Here is a 19,091-nt window from a genome sequence, read left to right as displayed (position 1 = left end):
CCCTGCTCTTCCCTGGCACACAGCTGTCTTTCCAAAGCCAAGACGCTCTTGAAGCTGCAGCACCCTCAGCAGTCCCTGGCCAGCACCAGCTCCTTGGCCCCAGCACTTGTGCCCTGCTGAGGTCTGGGATGCTTCTGCCCAATTTTTTCCACTGTGCCTGCCCTTGACCCACACATCCTCCTGCCCGTGGTGCTCCCACAGCATGTCCCACTCACCCTCTGGCACAGGGCAGCCAAGGGCAGCCTAGCCTGTCTTTTCCAGGCAGCTTTCACACTGAAAAGCTCACTCTTTTCACTCTTGACCGAGTGCTGGTGCGTCTGTGTAACAGGAGGCTGACACCCTCTTTTTTCTTTCCCATGATGACAAGCCTGCAGTGGTAGCCAGGGTATTGCAAGTGGTGGCTGTCACATTTGGCAATGCAGCTGCTATTTGGCATATTTTGATTTGCTTAATGCTGCTACAGCACTACAGTGGGTGGTGCTCTTGCCCACATCCGCAGACCTTAGGCAGAAACAAAAGCAACACAACATATTGTTCAAATATTGCATATAGTGCAAATTCTCCTCCCTTCCTGCCACCCCAATAAAAAAGTCAAACCCAGGGTAGCTTAAGGAAAAGGTTGAGAAACTTGGGGGTGATGTTTGTTAGTTTGTTCGTTTTTGTTGGTGTTTTTGTGAGGGAAAGAGTAGAAGTCTTTCAAAATGGTCTTATATTTGCTATAGGAGATGTTAAGCTTCCTGTGGTGGCAGAGGCTTTTTTTGTTTCTCTCTCCCTTGATGACATAGGTAATAATTGATTGTGCCTGCACACAGTAGCCTGAATTCTATAACACAACTTTTCTCTTCAGACTTGATGTTATTAAACAAGGTAGTGTCTTGATGTTCAGTTATCAACATTTTCTGCTTATGTAACCTTAATGTAAAATAAATGAATAATATAAAAATCAGCCCTCATAGCCAGATTTACTATTTTAATTGAATTTGTGAAAAATAATGAATCAGCAAACCACTGCTATTTTGTTTTCCTGGGTTTAGTGGCAAGTTTCAGATTTTACCTGCTTGGAAACAAAAGGTATTTCAGTGTCTGAAACTACTCCTCCAACTTCTGAAATTAACTGCAACTATCAGTCACTGTGAGTACTTTTTATCTATGTCACTGTCTGAAAGCAGTGAAAGTAAAAGTGCAGAGAGGACAGGGCTCTAGAGTAAATTTTGACAGACAGGTAAATAACAGGCAAATAACTTTTTCCTCCTGTTAGCTATTAGAAGGTTGCAGCCTTTGATATGCTGGCAAGAGTGACCTTGATGTGCACATCCTTTGAGAAGGTTGTACCAATCCTTCACCTGTTGTCACTTGGGCCTAGTGAAGCTAATGGAAATCTTTCCAGGGACTTCCACGGGCTTTGAAATTGGATGTAAACTAAACATTCACTGGTTGCAGGAGTTTAGCATGCGCTTTCTTCTGGCATAGCAATACCAATGCTCACAGAGGAAGGAAACTGCTTTTAAAATTACATTAAAAATACTAAAGTGAGTTTGACTGAGAATTAGGTTTAAGAATAATGAATTGGCATGGTGTCCTGCTGGAGTATGGCACCTGACTAGCACCAGTACCCATGCACATGCCTTGCTGGACTTGCAGAGGACTGTGTAGTGCTGCTCTTCTGGCTGATGTGTCCCAGCTGAGAGGACGCAAAACCCAGGGGGAACACTGGGAAGGAAGAAGTAGAAATGATTGTGTTATCTGGAGCTGTTGTCAAAAGGTGTGCAACAGCCAGAACAGCTCTTCTCACTTGTGTTTTAGAGCAGCCTGGAACAAGGGGTGCCCCTCTCCTTACAGGTATCAACAACAGACTTCAGCACCCTTGCCTAGGGATGAAATGCAAATCTCACCCTTTCAGCCTAAATGTCTGAAACTGGCTTCAGGCCACTATTTAGAAACTGTCTAGTGTCTGGGAAAGAGCCAGGACTGCACAGTTCTTTGGCAGATGTTGGTGCCCATCTGCCCTCCAGGGAAAATTCTGGACTTCAAATTGCAAGTGTCTGCAGCTGCTCGACAAGCTCAGCCCTGGCAGCTGTCAGACACACATCTGTACCAGGTATTTTCCAGCTGAGAAAAAATGGCCTTTGCAAGCTGGGCCCTTCATAGGATTGCCCCCCATGTGCATCGTGTCCATGTGTCTGCTAGGGGGAACCTCACTCTACCACTGAGGATGGTGGGACAAGGGGGAGGTTTGCAAAAAGTGGTCTCTGTTTTAGCTGATGTTGTTTTGGCTTGGAACCTAAAGTTTTTTCTCAAGAGTCATCCCTCTTCTTCACAGCAGTAAGCAGTCTCTGCCCACATGCCCAACATCTGCTGGCTGAAGCTGGAAGTAGCCAGTGGTGACCTGTGACTTCTCTCTGCTGCTCCCTCCCACTTTTCCAGCATAAAGCTTTGCACACATCACACTGCTACTATTAAATATTCATTACATTAACCTGATGGTAATATTTGAAGATCTTGCTGCATAAAATCCCTTGTTGGGTCAATTCCACTGTTAGTAATTTTGGGTGCAGATCTGTCTTCACACACAAACTCTGAGTGCATTTTTAGGACATTCTGTTTTCTCCCCCTGGTTTGGATTGCCATCTTCATCTCTCCTTCTCATGATACAAGCAGTAACTCTAAACTCAGGACTCCTTCTGTCTGCTGGAAGGAGAGGATGAATAACAGCAACAGAGGAGATGAGAAAGCCTCCCTTGACATGCACTGGCATGCGTAGCCTGTACTGTGCCAAGGTATAAAAAAAGTCAGCATTTCTGATTTGAGTTGCAAGTCTCCTGGCAAGACGCTTCTGCAAGCTCATGGAACCTGGGAAACAATTATTCTTGAGCCTTTACATGCACCGTGTGCTGGGTCTTCCAGCAATGCACAAGTAAATTAATGTTTTGCTCTTTGTTTCTTGGCTGTGGTCAGTGTAACCCATGGCCAAGATAATATATTTTACAGCATGTTCCTATCCAATGGCACCAGCCTTGAGGTTTTCAGGTTTTTTTTTAAAAAAAGTGTAGATAAAATCTCTCCATGTAAATAAAATCTCTGTACTAGTGGTAGCAGCTGAGCCTTTGCAGACGTAATTAGGGGTGAACTGGGTGCTCTCAAAAATATCTTTCCCCTTGGCTGGTTGATGTAGAGTGGGTTGTGCTCATCAACCTTGTGGAGAGGGAGGGGGCAGTGACTGACTTGAGAGCTGAAAGTTGGGTTTCCGATTAATATTCAAAATACCTAAATCACAAGGATCTGTTTGCTGTGTGAAGCTGGGCAGCTTCTAGGGAGTCAGCTTCTGAGTTTAAACATACTGCACTATGACCAGCAATTCTCCACAATACAGTAGGATTTATTAATAGAAAATACGTCAATATGAGTTTGTCTTTGTACATGTTAGCAACATGTACAGTGAAACACTTTTTTCTCCTCAACCTATATTGTTATAGTTCTTTTGTGTTATCTGACATAACCATTTATATTTTGGGCTTAAATATGTTATTTGTCAAAATGTACTTTCAGTGTTAATATACCTTTAAAATCATAGTTTATCTTTTAAATATTGAATTAATATTTCTTTTCAAATCAATATTGCTCATGTTAGTGCAAATTTGTTAAATCTTGAGATAGGTTAACCATTCCTTCCAGACCATAAACAGCATTTAATAAAACAGTGAGATTTATATAGCTCTACACAGCTGAACAAGATTCTAATACGAAGCTTGTTAAAAAAAAAAAATCGACATTTTACAGTACATCAATTGCATTTTATACAATTTTTTTTTAACAGTTTTGTTTCTTCTCTATTTCTGTGTGTGATCTAGTACAAGAATGAAGGGAACAGCAATAGGTAATGATACTTTCCTCAGTATTAAAAAGAATGCAACATATATATCTTGCTCAGTATGGCAGCAGTGTTGTATTTCCAAGCCTGGAAAAGAAGCCAGGTAATCCAACACCTTCTCAAAACCCAGTACAGCAAGAGTGAATGTTATCAGTTGGAGCACTTGCCACTACAGAAAAATGGAAACAAACCAACACAAAAGTATAGACAAAAGGTATTTTATGCCACATCATCAATCCAGAATCTCTCACTTGAGCAATGGTCAACATTTGACTCCAAGTAATTCCTAAGAGGAGCTGAAAGAGGGCAATGTGGGCATTTCAGTAGTTTGAAGAATGGAAATATATCCAGCTTACAATAATCTCTTGTCCTAAGAAATTTGAACGGAATGATACATCCCCTTGGCCTGTTGGCAAACCTGTGCCTGGAGAGCTGCACCAGCCTGCTTTTTGTCAGGCAGTCAAGAAGAACTTCCAGTTGTGAGTGACATTCTTTATTAAAAAAAAGTTTTTATACTGAAAATGTGCTTTGTTCAAAAGAGCACTGCAAATGTCACTTATTAAAATCAATGTAATAAATAAAATATAAACAACCTGTGTCCAAAACTATGAATAGTATTTTTATCTACCTCACTATACATCTGGCCCACTGTGCCCCCCCTCCCACCCACCCTTTCTGAAATTTTTTAAAAATTTTTTTGCATGCTATTTTTTTTCCCCATGTTTACTACAAAGAGCAAAGGTTACATATCGTACACTGGGAAAAGCTGCCAAAAAGATTAAACTATAGTCCTAGATTACCAATAAACCAATTCTACATCACAATACCTGCCTGCATGAACTACTTGGGCTGCGTCCTATAGAGCAGGTGATGACCTGTGAGAGATTTCTCCCCTGCACACAGCCAGAAGTGTGCCAGGTGATATTAAAACTATTACAGTGACTAACCACAGAAATGTTTGCAACCTAAAGCAAATTACTTATTGGCAATTTAAGCAATTTACAACTACTCCATTAGTGGTGGGTCTTATGCTCTGAAAATTGTATGCTGAACTGTTTGTTGCCTGAATCACAGAAATGAAGAAATGCTTCTTTTTTTTCCTTCCAGCATTATAAGAGCTAAGATGAATATGCCAGCTCTTCTGGCCTCCTAGCCTATGTAGCTGTTCTTTTCTTTTAAGATTAAAAAAAAAAAATTCTCTGTCCCTTACATTTTTTTTAGAATTTTACTTTAAATGCACAGAAATGGTCTTTACTTACATATTTGAGGAATGCATTCTGGGTGTTAGATTTTATTTTTGGTATGGGTTAAAATAAATGATTGTCCTAATGGTTCAAGAATTGGACCCTTCTAGTCTAAAGAGTTTGGAGAGTCCAGGTTAAAGTCTGATGGGTCTTAGTTTTTCCGTCCCTCAGGGAGATGGCAAGATCAAACTCTGCCTTCCTTGAGCATTTACTGGTTGGTGGCTGGAGAGTAATGGAACTCCCTTAAGAGGAGATCAAAAGATGCTCTTTTAAAGGAAATGGCACCTAAAGGTGATGGAGTTGATGATAAAAAATCAGCTACCCCTTCTTTTGTGAGCATGTTGAATTGCTATCGATGGTTACGGAAGTGAGTAAGAGAAAGCACATACTGGAGTTTCCACTGTTTAAAAGAACTGAAAATCAAACAAAAATTGAAGCTTAACAAGAACATTGGATGAAAAGAAGTCTTACGCCATACAAACACACACACTCAAACACATGCACACGGAATACTATGCATACATGGACACACACGAGCAAGAATGTGTATTTGTATGGTAGGTTCTTGGAAATAGACATTCTTAGCAAATATGGATGACAGATCAATTGTAATTTATTTTCTTTTAACACTGTATCATCATAAAGAAAACTGGTATAAATGAAAAAATCTATTTCAAATATCTACATCTAAAATTTTAGGCAGTGAAAAAGCACTTCGTTGACAAGGAGTGTGGAATGATGAATGTTAATTGTCAGAAACTGCTGAATGCCTTTTTTTTGAGTTGCCACAAACAAATTCACATATCAGAACAAACAATACTGCTAAATATTCCTTTTTGTTTTTTTGATTTTTTTTTTGATTTTTTTTTTGTTAAAACGCACCGGGGTAAAGAAAACAAAAAACTGGAAATTCATACATCTTTCAAAATTTGAAATTGAAGCAATATTTAGAACCATAGATGAAGAAACACTGTGGCATTGGTGTAATATACACAATGCACCTTTTTCTTTTTATCTGTAATGTACATCAAATACTTTACAACAATGCATTAACAAAAGGCAAGAAACATCTTGCTGTACAGAGGAAACCCCAAATGCAACTTGAAGCCTAGATTCACAATGAATGAGGATATTAAACAAAGTGTGAGAAGCTGTTCCCCATAAAGTATGTACGCTGCTCAGTAACTTGTGCTTAACTCTTGACCCAGATCCACTGTCATGTTCTTCCTCCTTCCTTCAGCCACGTTCAATATACAGCACTGAACTTTAGACTCTACAGGCCAACAGTAAAGTTGCCCCACACTGTAAAATATATATGTATATATATATTTCTTTCTAATTACTCCCAGGTTTAGCTTCTGTATCTTTTAGCCTTCTAAAAAAAAACTCTTAATTTTTTCCATACTGGTTATCTGTGCCTTCCTATGGAACAGGCTTTAACAAACTAAATTTGCAGGAAAAAAAATGTCTCGTGGTATGCATGCACATGCACAGTTCCTGGAGCTTTTGTATCTGCCCAAGTCTCAAACCCAGGAGTCCGGAGAGGCTGGATAGTGGCTTGTTTCATAGTTAAGTTCACTATAGGGACGAGCAGCTGAGTAGAAGTCGACGTAGTTGCCAGTTGACTTTAGTCCCAGGTGCATGTTGTATTCGCTTGCAGGTGGACGATGATGCACTTGGTCCTCAAAGAAGGACTCGTCATAGTTTCTTGTTGAATTCTGAAATGACTGATATGGTTCATAATCTTTTCTGCTGGGCTCCTGTGGAACTGGCTGTGTTGAAACCTGAAAGACAGCAATACCCACAGCTTTTTAGATACAACTTATTGCAGGCAACAGGATGGAAGGAGTAAATCTTGCTTAGGTTTCTGGTGCTAAAAATACAAAATGGTGCATTATCTTCACTTCTGCTCGAAGCACTGCTTTAACAGTGAATTCATTCCACAGCTCTGCCTTGTCATTCTATTTCTTTACATTTATTTAATAGCATTATTATGATAAAATATATTTATTATTTAATAGTACTGCTGCAAAAAAAGATGCAGGTTTATGTCAAAAGTAGTTAATGCAGCATAGCTTATACTTAATTTTTGTTACTACAATCTCTGTGTAACTTGCAGCTGTATAATGCAAATATTGACCAAAACTCAGCCTTGAAGAATTTGAATGTAATCGATTTACACTCCAAAGACACTAAACATTTTGCAGCTGCCTTTGATTGAAGTGAGATTTAGGGGAAGAGGTGACACCATAGCCTTAAAAACCATTTACAGTCTTCAGGGCACTGACATGAGAAAAGTGCCCTGAAATGGGTTCTTCTGCTACTGTTAAGCAGAAGCATCTCAACACTTAACCTCATAACACTTAACATCTTAACCTCAACACTTCATATTGACAATGGTGTGTTGTTGGTACATTCCAAAAGTTGCCTTGAACCTGGAATGTTTATGATAAACAGAAAAAAAAATCTCAGACTGTCATGTAACCTAACGTTGCCATGCATTTTTTTTCAGACATCCCTAGTGAATATCTGATTTTATAGTTGTGACTTTATTGAAATCTGAAATGTATAAACACATGCTGACTATCCTAGAAGACTATCTTCTGCTTCATGTCATCTCTGTAAATTTGGTCAGACTTTGTGACTGCAAAATAATGTAGCCTGCCATGGTTATCACTGGGAATACTGATGCTCACACACTGATGTGAGAACACTTTGTGGATCCTGCTGCTCTGCACATGTTAGTAATGGTGCCTCAAGATGGCAGGAACACTTGCACTGCTATGGCTCAAACTCCATGATATTTGTTCAGAACAAATATCTGTATTGAACTCTATGCAGGGATTGAAAAAGGCAGCATAAGTTCACTACTTTCAGCAGTCCCACAAGTAGTCTTACAAGTTTGGGCCCGATATTACAACTGCACAAAGGAGCACAACTACTCTAGCTTCTATTTCTAGAACTGCTATCAAGGTGCAACTGACCTTCAGGACCTCATTTCATTTCCCATATTCAAACACAGGTGTATAATTTGGATAGTGGAGTAAAATTCTACATGAATCAATCTGTTTATTTGTGATATTTTTATATTTCTGGTATTTTCCTTTCATTTCCATATATGATGTTGCACAAGTCTGTCTGGAACAGTAACATTTTAGTCTCTGTACTTACCTGGTTATGTTTGATATCTTCAGCAGGTGCACCATACGAATTCCTGTACAAAGTTGAGATTCCAGTGTTCTGAGCTGCAGAGAGAGAAAAGGAAGGAAAAAGCAGGTTTACCAAACATACTTCTTTGGCCTCAAAGTGATTTTTTCATTAAATATATTGTATGAAGATTGTTTCCCACACACCAAAGCCTTTAAAAGCATCTGCAGACCTTTCCTCCCACTGAATGATGGTCATCTTTGCTTTAGTGTACATACATCTCCTTGGTATTCATTTATTAATGGTAACAGGCTCCATGTCATGCTCATAACAATCTTGCGCACTTCTTATATGCATCAACAAAATAATTTCATATAAAGTTAGCATTCAATAATAAATTTCAGGTTATATATTGGCATATGTAACACATGCAACAAACAGCAGTTGTGAATATTGAGGTTAAGAAACGTTTCAGTTCTTTCACTTCAGTTGGACAATGTGGATTATTAATCCTACAGTCATTTTGCATAATCATTAAATTAATCAAGTATAAAGTGATTAAATATAAGTGACAAACACGTTAAGCAAAATATGTAGTTATACTGAAGAGGTCTGGCCAAGACAGTCTCAAATCCATGACTGCTGTCACTGCTGCTACTTTCTTCTCAGATGTCCTACTGATCAAATGCACTAACAAAACTGAGCTACAAGTTTGAAACTGAAAGTTGTTCTAAAGAGAAGGAGGATAACATACAGTCTTACAAAAAATTATTTCTGACCCAGTCCCAAAAAACTCCAAATGAAAAGCAAAGGATTTTCCTTGCAAAGCTGGTTTCTCTGATCCCTCTGATTTGGCAATGTAGCTGAAGCTTAGTTTGCCAGTAGGACTTGAAAGACTGTGGTTATTTCTCATATTTGAAAGACTATGAAGGTTGCATTTTGTGTGGCTGCTGCACACATTTCATGCATTATTAACCTTCCAGACATTCTAACCAATGATTGAATGCTGTTATGAGAACTCTTACTATAAAAGAACAGGCCTGAAAATAAAAATTGAGTAGTTGTGAATCAGAGTCATCAGTGGAACTGAAACATATGGCTCGAAACTTCTCTCAGGTCCCTGTGCAATGGTATAAAACCTGAAGGCACCAAGAGTGGCTTTTAATACTATCACAGCTCAAACACCAAGTTTTAATACTATCACAGCTTTAACACTAGTCACAGCTTGGGATTGAGCGCTGAGGATCAGAGATGAAAGGCTGGATATGGTGTCCTGAATATGGGATCCATGCTAGTCACACCACTAGGAAGAACCACATTACTTAGGATGTAAGCACTTTTTTGTCCTTTGGCAGTGTGCAAGCATGGACCTCTGCATGTAAAACTTTCACTACCACGGCACCCTTTCAGGAGAAAGGAATGGCATGGCTTTCAGCCAAAGCTGACTGGAATACATCAGCTCTGAAATTTACATCTGCCATGGGTTCCCATGCTGAGGGTATAATTTTTGTCAGTTTGATGGACTGCTCCATGTTGCTGCTTTACAGATCTCAGATGGCCTTTCTGAAAGATCTGCACCATGTTTGTGAAAACAGGATAAAGACAGGGCTTATATGATGGCTTGATGAGCTCTAAGAGGTAGAAAAAGAGACTTCACATAATAACCATTAACTGTTAGAGGTGAAACCTCTCTTACTCCTTGAAGAGCTGGCTGCAGCAACTAAGAAAGTGCAGAGTCCTGTGTAGGAAACAGAGAAGATCCCTGGAGGTCTCCAAGTGCAGCATGACTTTTTTTTTAAGGTAACAAGAATACGAATTCTAGTGGCAGACGCTGATTGGGCTCCTCCAGTTGTAGATACTCTTGATTCTACCAGTATGCCAATAGGCTGTAACAGATAGAAACAGGTGAAAGTAGTGCTTGGATAGTTTTCTTCGGTTGTCAACATTAATGCCAAAGAGTTGATCTGCTGAGGTTCTCACCGTTCAGGTTACACTTTGTCACTTAAGATTTTTAAGACTTATTTCAGTGGGTTTCTTTACTTTCCAGCTGCAGCCTCTGCTATAGTGTTTGAAAATACCCCTCCTGATGAGTCCTTAGTATTACAGAAGTTTGTATCAACATTGCCCTTTATGGTGCATCTCATGACAACAAGACTCTCTGCAGTACAGGTGCCAGATCTTTCCTTGATATCATCTTTTTAATGTTCTTTTTCTGATTTCCTTGCTTGTCCCACAGAAGTCGCTTTGTTACACAAATTCCTCTTCTCAAAATCTAAAGATACTCAAGTGTTTCATATATCCATTTTGTGAAGTCCTAGTTCTTGAAAGAACATTAAAGTGACATTCAATGTATTGGTCTGTCATGGATGATGGAAGAACTTCTAATAACCATTTTTTTAAAATGAATATATGTGCCAAGGTAAGTAGGCTTGAAGTTTCATGCATGCAAGTTTCTAGTCAGACATGACTGAACATACTGAGTTCAGCAGGTCAGCGCAGTTCATGGTTGTTTGATGTCAAGAGTAAAAGACTGGTACAAGGAACAACATCTGAGGGTATTACGATGAAACTGTTAAAAACAGCAAACTGGACATATGCTAATTTGTATGTCATTTCTTCAGGCAATCAGACATTAAGAGGGAGGTCATGATTTTTCTGTACTGATATGTAAAAAGACATGTGGTACATATGTGCTGCTATTAGCCATAACTATTATAAACTTAGAAATAGCTCAGAGTTGTTGTGTAGCTGTCCAGTGCACTACTGTGACATTTGCACTGATGTGCTCACAAATGTCACATACCAGATTGAAGTTTTACGGTCTCTTGGATCACATATTCTGCAATGGAAAATGGATAGTTTCAGTTTATGAAAATATTTGTGAACTCTGTGCTGCTTATTTCACTGCAGTAATGGAGATACAAATTCAGAAGCTTAAAATGAAAAAAAAAACCAAACAACTTGAACCCTTAGTAATCTTTTCTTAAAGCAATAAAAACAATGAGACATAAAACGCTTGAAAATAAATGCCAGGAGTTCAAGAGTAAGAAATCTTGTCTTAGTCTAGCTTGGAGGTTGACGTAATTCTGAATCTAGAGGAAATGTAAATCAAGCATTGTAGCTGCTAGAAATTAATGCAGCCCTGCTCCAGTACCTGCTTCTGAACATGCAGGTGGCATCCCTGGGAACTCCATTCCCACTCTGCCATGTTTCAGTGAGCAGTTGACTCTTGCTGTCCAAAAAGCTGAGGACAATTATAAAAGAAAGGAGAGAATGAGCTAGACAAATGGACTGATATTGTATGGTTAATATCTGATTTTTCCTGATAATACTGTATATGTACCATCATAATAAAATTTTAATACAAATAGAAAGAGAAATCAACGAATTTTTTAAAAATACAAATGACAAGAGAAGGAAAAGGAGTGAAAGAAGTAAGAGACAGAGATATTTCTGCAGTCACATTTCTTCACAGAGATGTGAGAATTAGCTGAAAATTAAATTAATAGAGGTGTGATCAGTGTGTGTGTTTATGCGCATATTTTATGCAGTTTCTAAACATCAGTACATGATAATACCGAAGAGGCACTTTCTGGTAGGCAAAATTGTGAGTATTCTAAAGTGAATACTATGATCAACCTGCAGTACTGAGTGGTTCAATTGCATGAAGGACATTATAGTAATATACCTTTCTTTCTGCCTTCTGGTCAGTCTTCTAGGTGATACTGGTTAAAAAAAAAAAAAAAAGACACAGAGTTCCCCACACCAGTTTTCTTTAAAGATAACAAAAATTGAATATTATGTTACTCAGTGGTTTACGTGATAAAGATGTCATTGACCAGATTAATCCCCATATATCCCAGTGACTTAATTAATGGTTTAACATTTGGCTTTCAGATCTTGGAAGTACTTATTCTGAACACATTTACAAGCACTTTGGAATAACAAGATGCCAGCCTTTTGCCCTCAGGAATACAAACTGATAATAAGAAAGGACAGCACAGCTGGACAGGTAGTCATCCTCATCTGGTATCACACAACCTGCTTTTTCTGCTTTAAGCACCAGGTCTCCATTTAAGAAAATTAAGCTCAAGAGAGTAAAGGAAAATGCTTCCATACCTCACAAATCTTAGGTAACAGAAACCACTACTTGTCACTACCACTGCCACATTCTTTCACAGTGAAAAATTAGGTAAGGTGTGAGAAAAAATTACAGTGCATTATAGTTTCCGAAAATAATAACAATAACAATAACAATAACAATAATAAGCACTTGTAACACCTGATGGTATTTTTTTTTAGTGTTCTGAACATACATGGACTTGCCAATCAGTTGAAATAAAAAAGTATTCGTGATTGATTCTTTACAACCAAAGGAAAAATAGAATTAATCAGAATTTTTTTTCTGCTGCTGGAAGAGAAAACACAGTGTGTAGACTATGATGTACATATTAGTTCAGTGAGGGAACTACAAAAGTAAAAGAAATCCCAAAGGAGTCCCATGATGGTACACAAGAACCTTATCGTCCCTGTTCTGAAGGAAAACAACATGGTATAAATAACATTATCGTGTGCACTTACAGTTCCTGTTTTCCTAAACTGAATATAATAGTTTTTGTCTTAAAAATGTAGTTTAGGTGACAAAATTTTATTATTGGTTATTATTTTCTACAGAGAGGAGAAAATGGACAGTAAATATAAAAGGCATCATAAACCTGTGAAGAGGACAATGAGAACTTTGATACTGTGCCTCTATTTTTTTAGCTATCCTTGTGAAATCAGTGTAAGTTATCATCTTCAGCCAAACTGTGTACTTCATAGATTCTCCATTTTCCCCAGAGGTTTCCTGACAAATCCTCAGGATGGCAAAGCCAACACTCCTACTTTGAAAATCCATCAAAAAACCTTAATTTCAGTTCCAACCCAAAGGTCATAACATTTTTCAAGTATAAACTGAGAAGAGCTTTGGAGAAGAGCATGGAGACAGTCATGGATAAATTGGGACTACAGCTGTGACTCTACACTCTGCGTAAGATCCATAAGTCAAAGAAAACTTTGTGCAATACATCACCTTGGCACAAAAGTAGAAGAGCAGATCAAAATATGTGTACACTTTGCCAGGTGGAACCTGAGAAAACATTAATCTAAGTCCCATCCCCGTGGACGTATCGGCTGCAATGCACTGTCTGATGCACAAAATGAAACACAGGCATTGCAAGAAACTTGCTACATGAACTTGTATTAGGCCACTCAAGTGAAGTCAAAATGTCTGACAAAATCACAGACACTGAATTTATATGAGTTTTTAATAAAATATTTATTATTAAATGAGCTACAATTATGTTACACAAATTCCATGTTGAATGTTGACGTCATTTTCTTTTGTTCTTATAATGGTGCTTAATTTGAGTTTAGACCAAATGTGCAGAGATTTGGTGATCTGAAAGAGAGAAAGTTACTTGTTAATTCTGTATTTATTTTTACATTGGTCATATAAGATTGTGAAATATTACACGTTTTCATTTGAATTAGTTTGATTTTTTTCCCTCACTGAGCTCAGGAGCTGGAAAGACAGTTGATAGCTGAGCATGCTGCTAAGACTTTCAAGTTTCCTTACCAAAAGTCCACCCAAATAATCAACAGAAATAGACAAAATAGAAGACAATATTAGAGGAAAGCACAATACAATAATCAAAGCAGAGTGAAGGTTGCTGAGGCAGTACAAGTCTCACAATCTGAAAATGATACTACGAGAGAAAGGAAATAAGGGAAGTAGGAATGGGAGAAGACAAACATCACAGTAAAAAAAATAAAAAGGGGTGTGGAAAAAGAGAAGCCCTTTTTTTAACATGTGGAGAAAGACAAGACTATCTTTAAGGAAACACAAATTTTCAGCATGCATTTTGTGAACTTTGTGATATAATTTACTAGTCTGAATTTAGAGATACAGCTAGAACAAAACACTGCTGTTTCTGCTTTTTCCTTTTAAGCCTGATGCTCTTATTCTTGAGATTCACCCTTTATGGGTCCTTGACAAACGGTTTAAAAAACTTCAGCTCCCTCCTTCGCCATCAGCCATGTAAGGGCTAATGAATTTTTATAGAAAACCACTTTGTGCAGTGATTATAAACACTCAAAACATTACAGACAGATAAAATGCAGTACCTTGACTGAATCTTCTGCACTCTCCCGTAGTACCCCACAGAAGTCATTCAGGACACTCCTAATTTTTGTGGTTTCCACATGCTCTTGACTGTCATTCTTCTCTTCAGATTTTCAGGTTCAGACTAATTAACATTCCATATTGCATTTTCACACAATTTTCAAGGCCAGTCTTTAGGTTTTGATTACATAATCACATATAACTTAGTAGATACAGTGTGTGTATCTTCATATCCTGAACACAGTCTTGAAAGATGGATCTTATGGATGGACTGAAGCTGAGTCTCCATGTTTCTGGTGAGCAACCCATTCTACCTCTGAGCAAGACCTCTACAGGGCATGGGAAAAGGTAACAGCCATTCAGACTTCTCACTGAGATTTTTTGCCTGCCCTGAGGCAGCATTTGGGAAGAGGAGACCATGATGCTTGGCACTATATAAACATGACAAAAAGTTCAATAATGGTTATATAAGCTTGTACAATGTTTATGTATATGTATTTTGCAAGAGAATTCATGAAGAGGTACAGCACTGGGAAAAGCACTCAAAATTTCCTAATTACTGAAATGCTGAGATCATTAATGAGCTCACTGGGAAGAGAGTCCTTCAAAGAAACGTGCAACAGATGCCACAACATACAGAGAAAATGACTGCATTTATATCAGCCCAGCTGAGAAAGTAACATGGATAAACTTTACAAAGAGCCACAAATTTCCTATGAATACTGACATACAAAACAAGTTAGCTGATCTTGGAGAGCATTCCCTGGAAAAGACAGATGTTAGGGATCACTGCACATGCTCAAATATACCAGCTAATTCAAAGTGATCAACCAACTTCTTTCTGAAATGAAAAGAAATGTGAAATTGAGGAAGATATGAAAAATTGGATTCAGAGCCTTTCTTCTGTTGACAACCATGGCGTTCACAAATAATTTTTACATAGTATTGTATTCATTCAAATATATCTTCAGTTGTATTTCTCAAGGTGGCTAAAACTTGAGAATTAACCAAAGCAGGCTGACTCTTTTCCACAGTGCAGCAAGCCCAGCCAATCCTATGAAATCAGCATTCTATCACAGATGATTTTTATGTACGCTATGCAAGCAAAATCTCACCTGTCATGGTGTCTTTCCTAGAAGTGTGTTCTCCCTTATTTCCATGGTAAGTGGCGTTAGTTCCAGTTGATTCATAGTCTGTTTTTCTTTCTTTTAGGCTGATCATTTCCCGAGGTGAGGCTGGGGCACTTGCTAGATAACAAAAATGGATTTTTTTAAATCATATATAACTGAATGTAGTGTTTAACTCTTGAGTAGGCATTTCAGCAAAGCTTATATCTGTTAATTTTTTAACATGAAACTGATTGAAGAAACACTGCCCCATTATGGAGGAAGAAATGCTGTTATTTCAAGGTCAAAATGTATTAATTGGACAATCAACTGCAAACATAGTTTTATTTCTGAATGTTAAATTTCTTTTTACTTACATCCAACATCTAAGATGATCACTATTAAAAAAAAAGTGCAGATTTTTTTTTCTCCTTTTGCTTTTCTGTTCCTTTAACTTGTCAAAACTTTCAGGTATGGGCACTTCCATTTTTTCCTCAGAATGGTTACTTTATTTCCACCGAAAACTGTTAACTTTCAACTGTGTGGAAAAATACTCTTATAAAATTGCTTTTTTTCCCCTTTTCTCTTGAAAATAAACAAACCAATTAAATTATTCTAATGGAAAAGGGAAGAAAAGAACCTCCTCCCCTAGAAAACAAAAACAAAGAATGCCTAACAAAGGTAACTCAAATAATTTCTCTGTCTTTAAATACTGATATGTGTGAACAACTGCCATTAAATTAACTGTAAGCTAAATTTATTAAAACCAAATCCTCCATTACCTATACTCATGGTACAGCTAAAAGGAGGAAAGTACAGGTAACAAAAAAGAGAACTGGGTTTCATATTCAAGTCTCACACAGTGGAGAATGTGGAGGTGATCACTGACACTGATCATGAAGCCTTAGAGCTTGCAATGCTTAGGAAGAGGAGAAAAGCAAAGCAAAAAAATAATGGCTTTCAAGTAAACTGGCTTCAATGTATTTAGGTGTTGGTAGATAAAGTGCACTTTCCCTGTTTTGGAGGGCAGGAGAAGGAGCACAGGGTGAGTGGCAGAGCCCCTCAGAAACTCCTAAGGGCACCATGGCACAAAAACTACTGAAGTACTGGTGCTTACCCCCACACACTCCCCTGCCTCCACCCAGGTATTTCATATGTAAAAAGAAGCTCAAAAGCAGTAACAATGCCTTTGCTCAAAACCAAGGAAAAGAATAAAAAAATAAAAAATGTAATGCAAACTCTTTGTGAAGTTTGACCTTGAGGCATATCTTCTAGCATCTCTAAACTATGTTACATTTTTTAGTTAAGCAACAGTGAGGTACTCAACTATGGAGTAGGGAAGCACAAGTAATGTTGAATTGTGTTTGGATTGGTTTTGCTGGCCCTGGCCTCTGAATTTACAGAGCAAATGCGGGACAGATGTTCTTTCTTATGAAGCCATTAGAATTGAGGATTGCTTTTAAACTGTTTGTCAATAGTGATGTAAATCCAAAGCTGATAATCCGGCAGATAGAGAGAAACATGACGTTAAACTACCAAATCAGCTAATGGCAGCTTGGATCTAATGGGGAGCAGGCCAGAGTGCAAACCTTGAAAAAGCTGCTAGCAGAGAGACACATTTTGTTTCACATACTCTAGTAATGGTTATAAACACTCTGGTGTTTTGAACAAAATTGACTGATACAGATAAAATCATCTCTCTCTGTTCCCTGTGGGAACTGCCTCTCTCTTCCCATGAGAGGAAAACTACTTTCTGGCAAGCATTAAAATGCAGAAGCACCCTCTTTCAGAGTTTTTACTGGAAGCAAAGATAAAGACTTTGGCTGATATTAGACTGAAAATTGATATAATGTTTTACTGCTCTAATTCTTTAAGAATACACTGCTCTCTACAGTAGTTTGAGCCTGTTATCACCTAGTCCCAGGGACGGATGGGATAGTGTGAGTTCATTTACTTCAACTCTTTGCCCCAAGGTAGGATCCAGTATAGCAACCTAATTCTTGACAGATTTTAATCTGGAACTAAAGATCTCTAATGACAGAGATCACATAACTGCTCCAAGCAGTCTGCTCCAGTGCTTTCTTTCCCCACTGCTAGGAAATGTTCCCTGATGCTTAGCCTGCTGACTCCTTGCTGCTCATTATTTCCATTTGTCTGCTGTGAAAACAGAAAAAGTTCACACCATTCCTCTTCATGGCTGGCTGTTAAGTGCTTGAGGACTTGGTGTGTACCTCTTCCCATTGTCTCCATCTTATGTCTTTTATACTCAAATTAAACTACAGTCCATTCAGTATATTCTTATATCCTGATTTTTCTACCTTCCAACTCACATGTGCAACTGACAAAAATCCCCAGACAATTTCTAAAGAACTTTCATCTAGTCAGACATTCTCCTTATAATTTATTTTTAAAGTATTGGTATTTTTTCCCCTTTGAACATTACCTCCAATTTCTCAGGATCACTTTGAATTTCAATAATGCCCTTCTAAGAACTTGAGTTTCTCCAGGTTTATGTCACCCACAAAGGTAATAGGTAACTTTTGCATATTATCTGGGTCCTTACTAAAACCACTGAAGAGTACTGAACCCAGGCTAGGCTACAAGCACAGCATTCTGCCATTTTGGCAATGAAGAATACCCTTTTCTTGTGAATGGTTTTCAGTAAGTTTTTTATTTACCACACAGGATGTTCTCTGAACTGTTGGATAAACTTGCCTTAGGCTTGTCCTTAAAAATGTTGTGTGAAAGAGTCTTACTGATCACAGGATATTGTACTTACTGATTTGGAATTGAATCAATGCTTGCATTTGATATGGATACTACGAGACACAGCAACTTACATTGTTATGTAGAAATAGATACTTCTGGAGTTAAGTAATATCTTATAGCTCCTACTACCTTTGAGCAGCTCAGGTTCTGATTATTTGTTCCAGCAATTTTCTTATCTGATATCGAGCTGAATGGTTTGTAATGACATGGGGTCTTCTTCCTTCAGAAACAGCCGCTATTATTTGTGCTTTTCCAGTCTTATGATAACTGATGACAGCAGTAAAATTTCATCCAAAATTTAGAGTAACAGAAGTGAGAAGGTAGTTCTGGCAAGAGACAGAACTAAGATCTCAGGGCTAGACATTTCAAGTACCTTGTACTTACAGTCAAGATGGGATTTTAGAGAAGAAAAAAAGGAACAAGAGCCCTTTATGGACTTGTGCAATGGCAGATTTTAAAAACATAATAGCAGCTCTCACTGTACTTCTGGCTACATTCTCACATCTCAGTTGCTGTTCTGCAGACTAAGATAATTAGGTAATTACATAATAAGTCTTTTAGATAATTAGCAGTACAATTTTCTTAAAAACGTACTATAGCATAATAGTAATCATCAGTTTGGCAATTTCAATCCTAAACTCTTGGGTGTACCTATGGAATGACAGCATTTGATTGAACAAGCAGCAGAAAGGCCACTGAAAGAATGACAGTGCACTCTGTTTATCTTGAAAATTTTTCATTGGGAATGGCTTTATCTAATGAAGGTATGTTCTACATTAGAATAAACTGAGTGA

The 19,091-nt window shown here is 38.0% G+C and overlaps 1 protein-coding gene across 1 annotated transcript in view; it reads right to left on the bottom strand.

The window, feature by feature from the left end:
- Positions 1–6,430: 6,430 nt before the first annotated feature.
- The window catches only part of CTNND2 (catenin delta 2), a 506,399-nt gene continuing 493,738 nt past the window's right edge, over positions 6,431–19,091 (bottom strand). Inside the window, exons 19-21 of the mRNA XM_062503028.1 lie at positions 15,538–15,669; positions 8,284–8,357; positions 6,431–6,896 (exon numbers count right to left, since the gene is read on the bottom strand). Of these exons, the coding sequence (XP_062359012.1) occupies positions 6,636–6,896; positions 8,284–8,357; positions 15,538–15,669 (467 nt within the window). The 3' untranslated portion in view covers positions 6,431–6,635. The remainder of the gene's footprint in view (positions 6,897–8,283; positions 8,358–15,537; positions 15,670–19,091) is intronic.

Source organism: Cinclus cinclus, chromosome 1 (genome assembly GCF_963662255.1).
Source record: "Cinclus cinclus chromosome 1, bCinCin1.1, whole genome shotgun sequence".
NCBI lineage: Eukaryota > Metazoa > Chordata > Aves > Passeriformes > Cinclidae > Cinclus > Cinclus cinclus.
The sequence above is the reverse complement of the archived record's forward strand: the minus strand, read 5'-3'. Positions and strand labels throughout refer to the sequence as shown.